At 43.9% G+C, this 16,064-nt stretch overlaps 2 protein-coding genes across 2 annotated transcripts; both read left to right on the top strand.

Moving 5' to 3' along the window:
- Window positions 1-4,331: 4,331 nt before the first annotated feature.
- LOC146504768 (uncharacterized) lies at window positions 4,332-6,742 on the top strand. The gene is made up of 3 exons (XM_085182981.1): window positions 4,332-5,523; window positions 6,100-6,189; window positions 6,364-6,742. The coding sequence occupies exons 1-3, from the start codon at window positions 5,397-5,399 to the stop codon at window positions 6,621-6,623; spliced, it is 477 nt and encodes a 158-aa protein (XP_085039107.1). The 5' UTR covers window positions 4,332-5,396; the 3' UTR covers window positions 6,624-6,742.
- A 5,203-nt stretch (window positions 6,743-11,945) lies between these two features.
- Window positions 11,946-15,490, top strand: LOC146504767 (uncharacterized). The gene is made up of 4 exons (XM_085183602.1): window positions 11,946-11,949; window positions 12,084-12,248; window positions 12,639-12,761; window positions 12,916-15,490. Exons 1-4 carry the CDS (start codon window positions 11,946-11,948, stop codon window positions 13,554-13,556), a joined length of 933 nt encoding a protein of 310 aa, XP_085039728.1. The 3' UTR covers window positions 13,557-15,490.
- Window positions 15,491-16,064: the final 574 nt, after the last annotated feature.

Below are 16,064 nucleotides of genomic sequence, written 5' to 3'. Positions count from 1 at the left end.
TCATATCAATGGTGGTTCTTTTCCTAAGTGCACCCAATCAAAGTGAACTTGCATATGAGTTAACAGCAATTAGACACTTTGAAGCAAACTTCAAATAGAGGACCAAATAGAAGAAAATTCTATGTGGCTTTACTGTATATGTTTCACTTAAAGAATATATCAAGTAGAGACCCCTCAAATGGAAACAGTTGAGGTTTTTTTCCTTAGTGCTCATATTTGGGGAATTCTTTATTTTGAATAGTTCAGGGAATCGTTAATTTATGTGTTAATAAGATGCCTCTGATTAAAACCGCACGAAACCTTCAACAGCTACTGGAGACAAAAGAGGAAACCAAAATACAATGGGCCGCTACAACAGTCGTTAGCCAACCATTGGTTTCATGACTGATTGTCATTGACTTAAATGTGGGTGGGACTGCAAGAGGAGTCTTGAGTTCATATAAAAGGAGACTCATGTTCAAGCATCTCTCATGGATTTGGAAAAACAGAAAACACAGGATATTCCAAAAGAGCTTCGGGACTCACTGGTAAGGAAGAGCATTCATTAAAAGTCTGTATTATTGGTCCAACTCATGCAAGAACTTGACTCTTAAATTCAGTAAGTGCATCTGCTTGGACCAGTTGTACACAACAACTGCTACAAATTCTACCTGACCCTTAAAGTTATGTCTATCTCTATGTTAGAGGCAAATTACGATGGATAAGGATGGCTACTCCTCTACTTTTTGTATTATAGGATGAGTAAAAAGCTTGGCCAACCCAACTTCTTTTTAGTTTTGAGTGTTCCAAATCATTTAAATGACTTTCTGAAACTAAGGCAATTTGTGTTTTTTCCTTCTTCAAAAATGAAAGAGTTTTTTGTCATTTAACAACATTATTCAGCCCTTAAAGAAATTATTTTAAGATCAGTCATATCAGCTCAGCTTTCTTTTTTTTTTTTTGTTATAACATATTCAATCAATTGCTGTCGGTGTACTTCAATTTAACTCAAATTGTCCAAAAGAGCAAGAGCATCTTCAGATTTATGGAAGGAGTAATTTTTCCCTCCGTGGGAAAAGTTTAGTGTAGCAGGATAGCGCATATAAAAGCGCATATTTTTCTGGACAAGTTTTTGGCACACTCCGTTAAACGCACGTCGCATCCCTTTTACTCCTGTTGCCAAATCTTGTCGAATATGAATGATCTGTCCATCATAAGTCAGGGGGCCATTATCTTTAGCTGCAGTGAGGATCATAATCCTTAATAATCAATGCACGAGGGTGATTAGGTCTCGATAATCCAATGGACCGATGGGCTCTGTCGATTTTGATTTTCCCCTGTTTAGTTTGAATACTCAGCAAAGTCGGTAGCCAGCCTTCGAGGAATTTCACCGGTTCACGACCTTCAGTGCCTTCCTTTAAGTTCAGAATTACAATGTTGTCTCTTCGGCTCCGGCCCTCCAAGTCTAGACATTTTTCCGTAAGAATATTCACTTTAGTCTCCATATCAGCCAGTCTAGTTTCCATACCTGACAGGGAGTCTTCTGCAGTTGAAATGCGATTCTCCGTGTCAGAGATCCGTTGAGAATTTAATTCCAGTTGTGCTGATATATTTTTTAGTGATAATGAGAGCTCATCGAATTTATTCTCCATCATAGTAGATATTTTGTCCACGACTGTCTTTGATATTTCCGCAGCGAGCGCGTCGGCGTCCACAGGTGTACTTGGCGTGGTAGCTGTGGTCGTCGACATACCCTCTTTCGCTTGTGACTCTTCAGGAGATTTGTTGGATGCAGATTTTGCAGCTCTTGTAGGGGGCATTTTAACAGACTCTTGTTTAAAGTTTTTATCCCTCAAGGTTGTGCAGAACGTATCGATAATAAAGCAAGATATGCTCAGTGGCGGCGGGAGCTCAGTGTTAACCATTCCTCGCCGTCAGTCCCCTGACCGTGGTCGGGAGACGCGAGGGGAGATGCTTCCTCCAGGGCCAAAGTTTGTCCTCCTTCGGGGTTAACTCCCTTCACTTTTGTGGAGTAGTGAGGCAGACAGAAATCAGCCGGGACACCGGAGAGTACTGAAGAGATGAGGCTTTAATAACAGTACTGCACACTTTGAAAACACACTGCATAGGCTGTAGCCCGTTAGAACGCTGCTCCCGGTCGCCCTCTCTACCCAGGACACACTCTCTCTCTCTTTTTTTCCTCTTCCGCTCCCCGCGTTTCCTTCACGCGCATGCTCACACACACATCACATACACTCCTTACTGCACCCAGCCACACACAAGACGGCAATTCCCGCAACATCAGGAAAGACCTCCGCTCAGTCTGACACCATCACGTGACCAGCAGTAAGAAAACTTACCTTAAAAATCTGTAGGGTTGTTTTCTCTGAGACATGTTGGAATCTGTAAACAGTTACTCCGAAAAGGATCCAGATGTTTCAAAAATACTTCTCTGGTGAACGTTTCAATTCTGCGAACATAAATGCTGTGATTAATGGACTAAAAGTCATCGCTTCTCACCCCTATTTATGGATTCAAGGATCAAAGGATCAAATTGGTGGTAAGATTCTAAATATATGTGATGTCATAATCTTGTTAGTTTGGAATACACAAAACAATAAGCACAGTTGTACAGACACATACACACACTCCCAAAAACTAGCCAGCCCTCATGAGGAGGTTGCGACGCCCTCCAGGTGCGGGAAAGAAAGCAGGAAAAACCGGGAGTGGGCCGCCTCACCGCTCTTTACATTAATGGACCGCCCCAAAGAAATCCAAACACAGAAATGCTTTCACACACTTGTGATTATGCGCAGAGGTCCATCCTAGCAGCCAACCTCAGATCTCCATGAAGGCACATATGAATGCACATACATTTACACACATTCAGAGAAAAACTCCCCCAAAGAAATCTGAACATGAAACTTTTGCGCACACTGCAAACACATTCAGAGTTCATAATGTACTGGTGAGTCTCCACCTGTTACAGGTGGATGCAACCTGGACCGTCTCAAGACAGACGAGACCAGATCCACCAAAGAAACTGCAGATGTGAGGACATGCGTCTTTTTGAAATATATAAAACAATAAACACGGTCGTGCAGACACATACACTCACACAGGCTGCGAAAGCCTAGCCAGCCCTCGTGATAGGATGGACCTCCTCCAGGCCTCACTGCCTTCCCCTCCTGAGAGAAACCCTTTATAGAAGAGTTAAGAAAGACACAATTTGTGAGGTCTGAATGTTCTGGTGAGTCTCCACCTGTTGCAGGTGAGTGCAGCCTGGACTGTCTCGAGACAGACCAGATCAGCTGCACCACAGACACTTCATACCTCATCTCAGGAGAAAAACTGAAAGAACAACATAAAAAAGGAGAAAACGACCTCAGAAACATGGCCAACATCTGTTTGATTAGACTAACAAATAATGGTTGACCATTTTCAGCTGCTCGCCTAACCTTCAGTAGTTGTTTGAGGTCATTGAAACGCTTAGGTTTTATATATCCAGTTTCCTTGGATTGATAATCTGTCTCGTATTGAAATTGTTCTTTGGTCAGTTTTACCTGTTGCAGAATTTCAGGGTCGCTCTTGTTGACTTTAATAGCCACGATCTGTCTGTTTGCTCTGTGAATTGGTTAGAAACAAAACTGAACTTGTTTTGGTTTCTTTTGTAAAATGCTCTGAAAACATCTGGAAAGGGTTTGGGTTGGTGTCAGGTCAACGTCCGTTATGCCATAAAGTATAATGGGTGAGCGCTCGTATTATGGGTTTTGGGATCAAAGCAAAGCTACCACGTCATGAAGGATCGAAGTAAAGCTACCGCGTCACAAGGGATCAAAGTGATTCTGATGTATGCGCAGGCGCACACACACATGTTTGTTTGTGTAATATTGTTCACACTAAATTTGACCGTAGGCAATTTAATATGAGTCAATCAAAGAAAATGTTAGTTTTGGAGAATTTTGAAATTACGAAACTGACAATTACGAGAATTTTTGTTCGTGTATTTTTTTCTTTTGCATAACATGTCGAGCTTTTCTGTATATAGCCATGTCGTAGATTTCGGAGCAAACAAGAAATTGATGAAAATGTTCTCTTTTATTTTAACAATCATCAACTGCATATGCAGGTTTCGTACGGGTGCTTGAAATCCTTGAAAAATCTTGGATATATTGTAGTGCTTCTATTTCGGATTTGGTGCTTAAAACGTCTTGAAACTGTATTTCATTCACCACAAATAACTATCTGATTGAATAGTTTTCTTATCAGATAGAGAAATAAAATGGCAAAGTCTAAATGCAACATTTCTCTGCCTGGGCTGCCTTGTACCTCTGCACGTCAGTCTGTTTCAATGTGTGACCCCCCCTCCCCGAACAGTCGGGGGTGAGCGCACTAACGTGCTGGAGGCCGTTTTAATGAGTGTTTGCTGGAAAACGAAAAATACAAGAAGGAGTCTGCAAGAAGGATTTGTACGTTTTCACTGTGGAGGAGTTTGCGTAAGTCCTAGTAAATCATTTTCTCCAGTGTGGACGTTACACATGCTAATTTTTAAAATCGTTTTTATTATTTTGCTAGCTAGCAAACTCGCGGGATAAATGATTGAAATGCACTCAGTGTGATGCAATACGGTGCCGCTATTCTAACGGTGTGTTCACACCGAACGCGATGGACGCGAATAGAGCGTCAGGTTTACATGTAAAGTCAATGGAAAAGCGCGATGACGCGCGATTGCGGGTCCCGCGAAAATTTGGAAGCAGATTTGCGTTGCGAAAACGCCAAAACTCGTGAAACGCGCGTCAGTGTAGCGCGTCTGGCGCGTTTGACTCGCGAATAAAACCACGCGCGTGAGTTTTTGTGTTGCATTTTGTGCATACGCGCGTTTCGCGTCTACCGCTCGAGTTGGAAAAATCTGAACTCCAGCGTCAAATCGCGCCGCGACAACCAATCAGGAGCCTGGTGACGTGGCTCTGACCTAGGTCAAAGGGGCAGATCCAGCCAAAGCCCTTCATTCTTCATTCAGTATGGAGGAAAAGCTAATCAGTGCCGTGGCTAATCACCCGGAGCTATACGATGCTAGCTACTACTTTTACCGAGACAGGAATAAAAAGGACCTAGCTTGGAGACACATAAGTGAGGAGATCGGGCAACCTGGTAAGTTCATTCCTTCTTCTTTTTAATTTTCAGACTGACCCGATGAACCCGCGCAAAAGCTAGCAAGCCCGCCTACTGTCCCGCTATTTTCCCACTGATGTACAAATACCTTTCCGCTAACAAGATAATGCGTTTATTCAGAGGACATCTGCAGGAGAAAGTGGAAGAGCCTCAGGGACACTTATAATGAGGAGAAGAAGACAGAGAAGGAGAAGAGGAGTGGGTCTGCAGCAGGATCGGGGAGAAGATGGAAGTTCTTCGCGGTCATGGGGTTTCTGGACCCCTTCCTCACCCCGCGGGAGACAAGCGGCAATATGGTGCGGACCGTGGAGAACTTCTCCCCCGAGGACCAGGGACAGCCCGAAGAGGCAGCAGGGGAGTGTCAGTCAGAAGGTATGTTTACATTGAGTTAATGTAGGCAGTTAATTTATGCGTGTTGTCATACAGGAACATATTTTGTTTATTAATAAACAGTATACAGTAGTCCCGCTGTTCATCCGTCACTGCCTCGCCTTTTCGCTGATTTTTTTTATTGCACCGTACAGCTTTCAACTATGCGCATTGCATTCTGCAGCCCAAATGACAAATCTCCTCCATGTCGTGTCTCCTGCGCTTGCCAAACTTATCATGTTTGGTTTTGATAACCATCACGTCCAATAGAAAAAAACAGCACAAAAACACTCATAACTATGACCCTCATTCGGAAATAGACACCTGCACCGGGAGCAAAAAAGGCGCACAAAAGTGGCGCCGCAGACGGAGAAAAAGCGCGGCATAATACTTTTACGTTTTAAAATCGACAAAGGTTTGCACTTTGAGAATCAACTTGTGAGAACTGTGACTACTGTTCATGTGCTGCAATAAATGAGAGACCACTGTATATAATAATAAGTATATAAGTATATAATAATATAATATTCTCTATGACTATTGTCTTCAACCTGTTAACATCTAATATTGTCTTCATAGAGTCAAGTAATCATGCAGCAGAGTCCTCAGCTGTCTCTTCTCCTGGCTCTCCAGTCCCTGGTCCCTCCACTCCTGCTGCTGCACCCACAGGTATGAACATCAAGCACTGACAGCTTTTTACTTGCTTGAATTCCCTTGTGATCACCTTTACTAAATATCTACAACCAATCAGTTTATATCCTGTTTTTCTTTTTCAATTTTGAAAATGAAAATCTAGTAGCAGCTTTCTCATTACTTTGTGTTGTTTTGTGCTGTGTTTTACAGGCCCACAGAGGAGGACAGCTCGAAGGCGGGCGAGGGACGGGTCCCAGGACGGTCCATCGGCGGTGGAGCTGGCCATCCTGGAGTCCCTAAAGAGGCCACGCCCGTCTCCAACTGAACATTTCCTCCTCGGCCTTGTTCCTGCTCTGGAGAGCATGCCGCCTCAGACACGAGAATTCGTGAAATTTCAAATTTATAAATTAGTTTTTGAAAACAGCACAGCTGTGTTAAATTTGGAAACATTGGACCCCAATGATCAGTAGTTTTCTGATGAGGCAGCAACTCTCCAGGGCAGAAACAATGTTCTTATTTTTCTCCTCCTTCTCCCTGAGGCTCTTCCACTCCAAGCTGGGTCCTTTTTATTCCTGTCTCTCTGTAAATAGTTACATTTCATATATTTATGATAAATGTTTTTGTTAATGAATTTATATTTTTTCAAATAAACATTTATAATGACAAAATGTCTCTGTTCTACTACACAGCAAATATTGGCACCCGACTTGACACAAGTAGAATTTATTTCATATTATACTAATGACAAAACATACTAATACAGTGGGATGCAAAAGTTTGGGCAACATTGTGAAAAGTAATTATTTTCTTGTACAAATCACTGGTTGTCACAATAAAAATAGTCAGTTAAATATCATATAGGAGACACACACAGTGATATTTGAGAAGTGAAATGCAGTTTACAGAAAGTGTGCAATAACTGTTTAAATCAAGCAGGTGCATAAATTGGCAACACAAAAAAAGAGAAATGAAGCCTGGAAGTAAATATTTAGTGTATATCAATGTGTGTGTCTCCTATATGATATATGTAAGTGACATTTTTCATTGTAACAGCGATTCATACAGGAAAATAATGACTATTAATAAGGTTTCCCAAACTTGTGCACCACACTGTATATAGGAACATAGTGAAGACAAGTTACTTAAGAGAGTAAAAATAGGTTAGTTTATTTTGGAGTAGAGCTCCATTTATTAAGAAAAAATTAAAAGGACAGGAACACTCTTTAGAGGTTTGTGGGTGGCTCTTAAAAGAGCCGTTGTGGGGAAGTCACTCGGACTTCAAACAGGTTACTCCTTTGGTTGCCAAGACACAGCTCCCTCCGCCGAGAAGTGAGCCATGAATTTCTCCCTCACCAGGACAGCCTCTCTGGAGGAGTTGTTTGCTGCCATACGACCCAGGCCTTGCAACGGCTCCACCACAGCAGGTGCCCCTCTCTCGTCCACACAGCGCAGAAAATTGTGGAGAACACAAGTTGCCTTCACACACTTCTCCGCTCCGTCTAAATAAAAAGGAGTGAGTATCACTACAAAGGTTAACTCAGTGGTCCTAATGCTACAGTTTGATATCAGCAAACACCGAGCGCATACATTGATATGACACCACAGCCATGCTATCATTCAAACACTGATAACAGCATAAATCGAATTAAATCGGGACTTGATGAGACCTTCTGAGTATCACTAGAAATATTATAAACAGTCGTCTCCGTACCACAGTTTGCTTTCAGTAAAAACCGAGCATTCACTGTTAGCATAGCACATCCACGTTAGCAGTGTATAAATGGATAGTTTAGCATATATTAGCACAGGTATCAATACAGGACTACCATATTAAATACTTTTACTAACCTCAGGCAGATGGACAGGCGCTCTGCAGGTGGGATTGAGCGCCTGTAGTTGGTGTCTAGGCGGGCGATTCTGGGACCGACGCGGGAAAGCAGGTCCTCAAACTGGCCGAGTGAAAGACGGTGATATCGCTGAAATCGGCCGTCATCCAGGCGCAGCTCCTGGAGCAAATGGTGAAACTCACCAAACTGCTCACGCCTCTGGAGGACCTGATGGACCCAGGTACGGCGAGGGCGTCTTTTACGCCGCTGCTCTGCTCTCCACAGTACATAGAGAAGGGAGACTCTCTCTTCAAGCGCTAACTCGACAGCTGCCATCTTGCAAAGATACCGGTCTGGCACAACTTCCTCCCACATCCCTCCCACATTTCCGGTTCACGCGCGTCAAAATATCATATTTTGAAGCGCGTTGGATTTTTCTTGGACACGCGTTGAGACGCGAATGTGCACGCCTCAAATTAGGGGCGTTTGGGGCGTTTTTGTTCGCGTCCATCGCGTTCGGTGTGAACACACCGTAACAGTTAGTTATTGCAGGGTAATTTCTGGAATATGCTGTGAATTTAACCAAGATTACACAGCAGTAGCAGTAATGCGAGTTACTTCCCCAAAGTGAAAGCTTTAAACGTTAGCCCGATGCTAAACTAGCCAACTCAAGCTTTCTGATTGAAGGCTAAAAGCAGCGTTGTCACCAAGTAAACAGAATATTGATTCTATTTTGGTGTATTTTGTATTTATGCAGTTTTTTCAAGTATTAACTTGGTGCTTTTGGCAACTGTAGGTTTGCTTATAATAATCAGTCCGCTGTAATTGTATGCCAGGCGTTTTATTAGCAGCCAACATGAACGTCCGTACACTCGTAACAGGAAGTACACATAACCCCTAGAGAGAACCACAGCGACACCTGCTGGAACTCTCCGTAACAGCAGCAACAGGAGGCAGTATGGACAAACATAACATTGCTGTTGTCTACATCCCCCTTTTCAGTTTTTTTTTTTTCTTATTAGTTTGGCACTTTTCAGGCAAACCCAAATCAAACAACACCACTGTAATGGAAGAACTTATCAGGTTATGGATTACACAACGAAATGAAGGTTCAAATATCAAATGAAATTCACAGTAATCATTGTCATAACTGTGACAAGTATGCAATAACATAACACGAGATAAAACACATTTCAAAACAGAAGATACAGCACCGGTGTGCTTTTAATCCATGTATTTACTATTCGGTTTAGACACTCTACCAGATCTGGTTCGGTACAAGTTGTCATCAGAGCGTACTTGGCATTGTGTAGGTGTTATCACCTGTTCTGACTGTTTTGTGCCATGTTGTGGTGGGTCGAGTTGAACTTGAATTGTTTCATGTTTGTTGGTTTGTGTTTTATTAGGTTCAGTTTCATCCGCTCGTCGAGATGTGTCCAGTTCATCTTGTGTTGTAGCGAGCTTGTCGGGTTGAGGCTCGCTCACAGGCAGAAGATGTTGTCTGTTGCGCCTGTATTCTTTTCCACCCGACTCAACGACATAAGAGCGAGGTTCAGCACATACCTTACTTACAACTCCAATCTTGTCATGTCCTCTCTGTGTTTGTAATCTTACCACCTCGTTTGGTGTTAATGGACTGAGCAGCTTGCTGGACTTGTCGTAGTGCTGTTTTTGAGTTTTGCGCTTTTTTGTGAGTTGACTTTTGATAGTGGTTGTCACTTTTGCTGTTGGTATTAGCAGTTTTTTGCACACAGGAAGGGTTGACCGCGTTCGTCTTGATAGCAGCCTCTGTGCTGGTGAGCCAAGAATGTTGTCTCGTGGCGTGTTGCGTAGATGTAACAGGTTCAAATAGAAATCAGTTCCATCTCTTTTTGATGTTTCAAGGAGTCTTTTAGCACTCCGGACAGCTCTTTCACTGAGTCCATTTGACTGAGGGAACTCAGGGCTGCTTGTGACATGTATGAACTCCCAGTGTGTGGCAAACTCACGAAAGGTCTGGCTGGTAAACTGGGTGCCATTGTCTGAGTACAGTTTCTGTGGTATCCCATGTACTGCGAAGTGGTGTTTGAGTTTGTTAATGACTGAGGCAGATGTTAGGTTTTCAAGTTTATCTATTTCAAACCATCCAGAATACGAATCCACGAGCACGAGGTAGTGGCGGTTGTCCCATTCGAATATGTCTGTGGCTGTGATGGACCAGGGAAGATCAGGAATTTGATGTAGTTTCAGGGGTTGTTTTTGTTGGTGAGGCTTTAGACTGTTGCAAATGCTGCATGATTTGACTTTGTTCTCAATGTCAGAGTTTATTGTCAGCCAGAATACGCTGTCCCTTGCTCTCCTTTTAGTAGACTCCATGCCTGGATGTCCCTTGTGTAGTTCCTGCAGATAGGTTTCATGTAGTGATGCTGGAACGATGGCTCTGTTGCCTTTCATAATGACATTGTTGTCGATGATTAGTTCATCGTGGTAGCTGAAGAATGGTTTTATTTCTATAGGCACACTACTTGCTTGTTTTGGCCACCCCTGCTGGATGTAGCGAGCAAGTGTCTGTAGGGTAGCGTCCTTCGAGGTGTGTTCGGTGAGCTCTTGTAGGCGTTTTGGTGAGATGAGCTGAAGTGACATTACCTCGAAGTCGCACCCCTCTTCCTTTAGAGGTTGCTCATCCAGCATTGGTGTGCGAGAGAGTCTGTCTGCGATGTAAAGGTGTTTGCCTTTCTTGTACACCAGAGTCAAGTTGAACTTTTGTAAACGTAGCATCATGCGCTGTAGCCGTGCCGGGACTGTGTGGAAAGGTTTGTTTTGGATTGTGACCAAAGGCTGGTGGTCTGTTTCAATCACCACTGGCTTTCCGTAGATGTAGTCGTAAAACCTGTAACATGCGAACACTACAGCTAGTAACTCCTTCTCTATCTGAGCGTACCTTCTCTCCGTTGGAGTTAAAGTTCTTGATGCATATGCCACAGGTTTGTTGTCCTGAAGGCATGCAGCCCCTAGACCATGCTGGGAAGCGTCACATGTAAGAGTCACTGGCTTGTGCATGTCATAGTATTGAAGTACTGGTGGGCCAGTGAGGCATGTTTTAAGTTTGTTGAAAGCATCCTGCTGATGTTGAGTCCAGCTCCACACCACATCCTTGTGAAGCAACTGACGAAGTGGTGCTGACAGTTCACTTAAGTTTGGGATGAACTTGCCCAGGTAGTTGATCACTCCCAGGAAACGTTGGAGAGACGTCTTGTCCTCTGGTGGTGGCATTTCATTGATCGCGGAGATTTTAGTTGGATCTGCTTTTAGTCCTTCGTCAGTGAATATGTGTCCCACGTAGCTCACTTCTTTAAGTCTGAACTTGCACTTTTTTGGGTTCAGTTTGAGTTTTACTTGTCTGGCCCGCTCCAGAACCTTTTTTAAATTTTTGTCATGCTCCTCTATTCCTTTGCCTCCCACTATGATGTCGTCCACAATCACTGCGCATGGATATCCCATGAATATTTGTTCCATGGCTCTCTGGAAGACTTCAGAAGCGGTGTTGATGCCAAAGGGCATCCTCAGGAATTTGAATCTGCCGAAAGGTGTTGCAAATGTAGTGAGAAGAGATGAGGCAGGATCTAGTTTGATTTACTTATATAGCGTTAATCACAACAACAGTCACCTCAAGACACTTTATACTGCAAGGTGGAGGCCCTATTGTAATACAGAGGAAACGAAATGATCAAAACAAGCCCTTTTGAGCGAGCACTTGGTGACTGTGGGAAGGAAAAACACCATTTTAACTGGAAGAAACTTCCAGTAGAAGCAGGTATAGGGAGGGGCAGCCTCTGAGGACTGGTTGGGGTTGAGGGGAGGGAGAAAGGACAAAGGACACGCTGTGGAAGAGAGCCACTCTATGAGCTGTTCATTCAGTTTGTGGTTTAGCTCGACTCCATGACGTTTCTGAACTAATGCTTTGCTCAATTAATGTTGCAATGAATTATGGGTGGATTTTACTGATATTCTATCTTTATGTTGTCACCAAACAGATCTACAGATTTAGGATTAGCTACAGGCTCCTCTACCCCTGCTAGCCCTTCTGTCCTGCCCAGGATGGCGCCCCTGGTGCCCCCTCATAAGGTCCAGCAGTCCTACTGTCCATCCAACAGCTCCTTCTCCCCTCTTACAGCCCCTATGGGAGCTCCATCTGTGGTGGCTACAGGCCTTACAGCTACAGCTACGGTGGCGGCTACAGCCTGGGAGGATACAGACACACACCTCACCTTGAGGACGTCCCCCCAGCAGGTTTGTGCAGCAGGCTGAAGAGATGGAACAGCAAGCACTCACATATTCATATGAGTACATTTAGTTGTTTTGAGAGGTGTACTCAACACAGGACAGTGGCTGCAGGTGCTGATTGTTTTGAGTTCAAAGTAATTAAGGCTGCTGTTGCAAAGTTTGATAATAGAATCTGAAGCTGGTAATGTTCAGGGCTGCAGTACACGTGTAAAGATGAGTCTGCTTGTATGACATCATATGTGCCTTTGTGTAACTCAGTGGCAAATAAATTGGGTACCATAGCTCCATATGCCATTAGTTACTTTACAAGTGTAAGGAAAAGCAGAAGGACTTGTTTTTGGTTAAGACCAGTTAAAATGATGAATGTCTTTCATTCAGTTTCCTTGCTTGGTTTAGACACTAACTGGGCGAGCGAGGAGGACGACCACGTGGTGGCCAGAGGAGAATATGACTTTTTAGCTGCTTCTCAGGAGGAGCTTTCTATGCAAGCTGGAGAGATGCTCAACCTCGCTCCTAAAGGTGATGAGCTTTTTACTGGCTGCAGGACATTTGATTCTGAGTGCTTTGACCCAAAACCTTCTATTTTTGTTTTCCTTATCTTAGAAATAACAGATGAGGGCTCTTCTTTTGTGTGAGCGTGCCCCATGTTTACAACTATCTCCCTCGTGTTTAGAGCTACAGCCCCGTGTGCGTGGCTGGCTCCTGGCCAGCGTGGACGGTGAGACCACCGGCTCGTCCCAGCAAACTACGTTAAGATCCTCAGCAAGAGAAGAGACCGCCGGGCCACAGATGTGGAGAGGCTCGCTCAGGCCCAGCAGGCGAACACGCAGGCACCCCAAACAACCTCAGCTGCACAAATCTGTGTCTCTCCTGCAGCCCATAAACGTACAGCATCTACCCGCATCATGTACAGTACATGAAGGACCCGTCTCGTCAGATTCATTAGGCTCAGCTGTGTCCCCCTCCTGTGTTTCCTCGTTTCCCTCTGTGTGTATTTATAGTAGTGATGGCCAAACAAAGCTTTCTGAAGCTTGTGTTGAAAAACGATTCATTACTGGAAGCTTTTTAACACAGTCCTCTGTGGTGACATCTGCTGGTCAAAAATATGAAGAGCAGCTTGAATCTACAGAAAAACTGAACTGCTTCATTATGATTGCCCACTCTGCAGAGTGGAATTCACAATTGGACGTCACTGATCACGTGACTGTGGCCAAACGAATCGAGCATCGACAGAGTGCTTCTGAAGCGGTGTGTTGGTGTTTTCGACACACGCGCCGGAGCGTCAGCTTCAAGCGGGCCATCACTAATTTATAGCATTCGTGCTCTTGTGTGCGTTACTGGTCCGTCTGTGTTCCTCCAGGCTGTTTTTCCTGCTTGTCATCGTGTTTTAACTCCATTCCCTCGTGTCCAGGTTTCTTATCTGGTTCTCAGCTTTCCCAGTTTAGGTTTTGCTAGTTTTGTTTCTCGCCTCCCTCGCCTTTGTTTGTATGTCACTCTCCATAAATAAAGCTCACTCACATCAGCAGTGCCTTCATCTTGGGTCCTCCATTCATATCTCAACACGCAAACCCTGACATTTATTGTGTAGTTACATACTGCTAGGAAGTGCTGACAAAATATGAAATTATGATGCTGTTTATGTAGAGGCACAGTACCAACACAGAACAGCGGGGACACAGAACCAAAACCTAAGAACTAACATCACACATCAAGAAATCAAAGATTAATAAAACAAAACAGAAAACACTGAGCCAGCGACCCAGGACCGTGACATTCAGTTTCTCAAGGAGGAATCAAAGCAAACATTTGTTTCTTTTTATGAATAAGAGATTTCCTTTATGGGTTACGTGATGGTGTAAGTTCCAGCACAGCTCATTTAGTGTGCAGAAGTGCTCCGAGGCCCCTATGAAACACATGATTGAAAGAATCTAATAAATTAGAGGGTGCAGTAGCTGTAGTATGACTTTTTGTTCTCCTGCTGCATGACGACTTTACTTTTTTCTTTCTTTTGGTGGGAGGAAGTCGACATCTCAGTCCATTGTGATGTGCAGATCTTTGACTGGCTTATGAACTCCGTCAGGAGGAACTCAGCAGGAGAGGGAAACAAGGACCAACAAACCCGGCTTGGTAAAAAGGAACAAGAACAGAAAAAATCAACATCATTACACATCCCTGAGCTGTCATTTACACCACCTGTGGCGCTTGATTTATTGGTCACTAAACGTGGTGTGTGATTGGTGCGTCACTGGCTGCGTGTTCTGTGTTATTTATCGGTCGTGGGGTTTGGGCGTTGATATTTGACATCACAGCAGAGAAGCGAGTCTGGCATTGATATTTGACATCACAACAGAGAAGCGAGTCTGGCATTGATATTTGACATCACAGCAGAGAAGCGAGTCTGGCATTGACATTTGACATCACAACAGAGAAGCGAGTCTGGCATTGACATTTGACATCACAATAGAGAAGCGAGTTTGGCATTGATATTTGACATCACAACAGAGAAGCGAGTTTGGCATTGATATTTGACATCACAACAGAGAAGCGAGTTTCGCATTGATATTTGACATCACAATAGAGAAGCGAGTTTGGCATTGATATTTGACATCACAGCAGAGAAGCGACTTTGGCATTGATATTTGACATCACAGCAGAGAAGCGAGTCTGGCATTGACATTTGACATCACAATAGAGAAGCGAGTTTGGCATTGACATTTGACATCACAACAGAGAAGCGAGTCTGGCATTGATATTTGACATCACAACAGAGAAGCGAGTCTGGCATTGATATTTGACATCACAACAGAGAGACTGGATGTGATGTCAGAACCCTCTAAATCGTGTAATTTACAGATATTTAATTCCAATGATTTGACTGCATCATTGTGTCTTTGAGTTATGACCCAAACTCTCTTTCAACTTTGTGAATAAATTCACGTCCCCCTGTGACCTCATAATTACACCACAGTTCAGATGGGATGAATGAGTCATGAGGTCACACCAACAGTAACAACATCAGCAGTGACCTCACTAAAGTTGCCAGGTGAGTCCATAAATAGAACCCGTGACGTGGAGCAGGTACCGCCGTTTTGGACGATGCCACAACGCAGGTATAGACGAAAACGTGCTTCTCGCCCCGTTCGCAGACGCAGGAGAGCCCACAAGGCCTCGGGTGTCCGCAGACGTGGGAGAAGATACCGTCGCAGACATTAGACAATCTCAATAAACATGTAGGATGAACATCAAACTGTGGTCCAATCAAGTTTTTTTTAGATAATATATGTTGTTGTTGTTTTGTGTGTGTTTGTTATCAATGTTGTGAAAAACGTTAAGCTTAGTAAGCCATCAAGCACTGATTACTCGTAGAAGAGCACCAATAGGAGACAGAACTAATTAGAAGGTGTTATTATTCAGTCTGTACATCGAATAGAAGGCACTAACCACAAGGTGATCTTCAATGCATCTCTGTGTGAATGTGAACGGGGCGAGAAGACCCCCACTGACTGCATGTCTTTAGACTGTGGGAGGAAGCTGGAGAGAACATGCAGACTCCACACAAAGACCCCGGCCTGATGGGGTTAGGGTCCTGAGTTTGATACCCCAAACTGAACGCAGGACAGAGGAAGGGATGGGTGATGTTCATGTGTGCCCAGGTGTATGATGTGGCTCTTTGCAGTGACACAGTAAAAAATGTGGCTGTTTGTCTGTGACTGGTTGGCTGCCCCAGCCCTGGCCCTTCATGTATTTCAGTAATGTCTTTTTCTCCCGTCTCCTCCTCTCGTTTACATGTTTTGCCCTTGTGACCCATTCCTTCTGTCACGT

Source organism: Neolamprologus multifasciatus, chromosome 13 (assembly GCF_963576455.1).
Source record: "Neolamprologus multifasciatus chromosome 13, fNeoMul1.2, whole genome shotgun sequence".
Lineage (NCBI taxonomy): Eukaryota > Metazoa > Chordata > Actinopteri > Cichliformes > Cichlidae > Neolamprologus > Neolamprologus multifasciatus.
The sequence above is the reverse complement of the archived record's forward strand: the minus strand, read 5'-3'. Positions and strand labels throughout refer to the sequence as shown.

Bases quoted from the DNA above. Each gene is read 5' to 3' on its own strand.
- LOC146504768 (XM_085182981.1), top strand. From the start codon at position 5,397: ATGGGGTTTCTGGACCCCTTCCTCACCCCGCGGGAGACAAGCGGCAAT. The intron at 5,524-6,099 runs GTATGTTTACAT...TTGTCTTCATAG, and splicing joins AGGGGAGTGTCAGTCAGAAG to AGTCAAGTAATCATGCAGCA. The intron at 6,190-6,363 runs GTATGAACATCA...TGTGTTTTACAG, and splicing joins TCCTGCTGCTGCACCCACAG to GCCCACAGAGGAGGACAGCT.
- LOC146504767 (XM_085183602.1), top strand. The intron at 12,249-12,638 runs GTTTGTGCAGCA...TGCTTGGTTTAG, and splicing joins TGAGGACGTCCCCCCAGCAG to ACACTAACTGGGCGAGCGAG. The intron at 12,762-12,915 runs GTGATGAGCTTT...CCTCGTGTTTAG, and splicing joins GCTCAACCTCGCTCCTAAAG to AGCTACAGCCCCGTGTGCGT.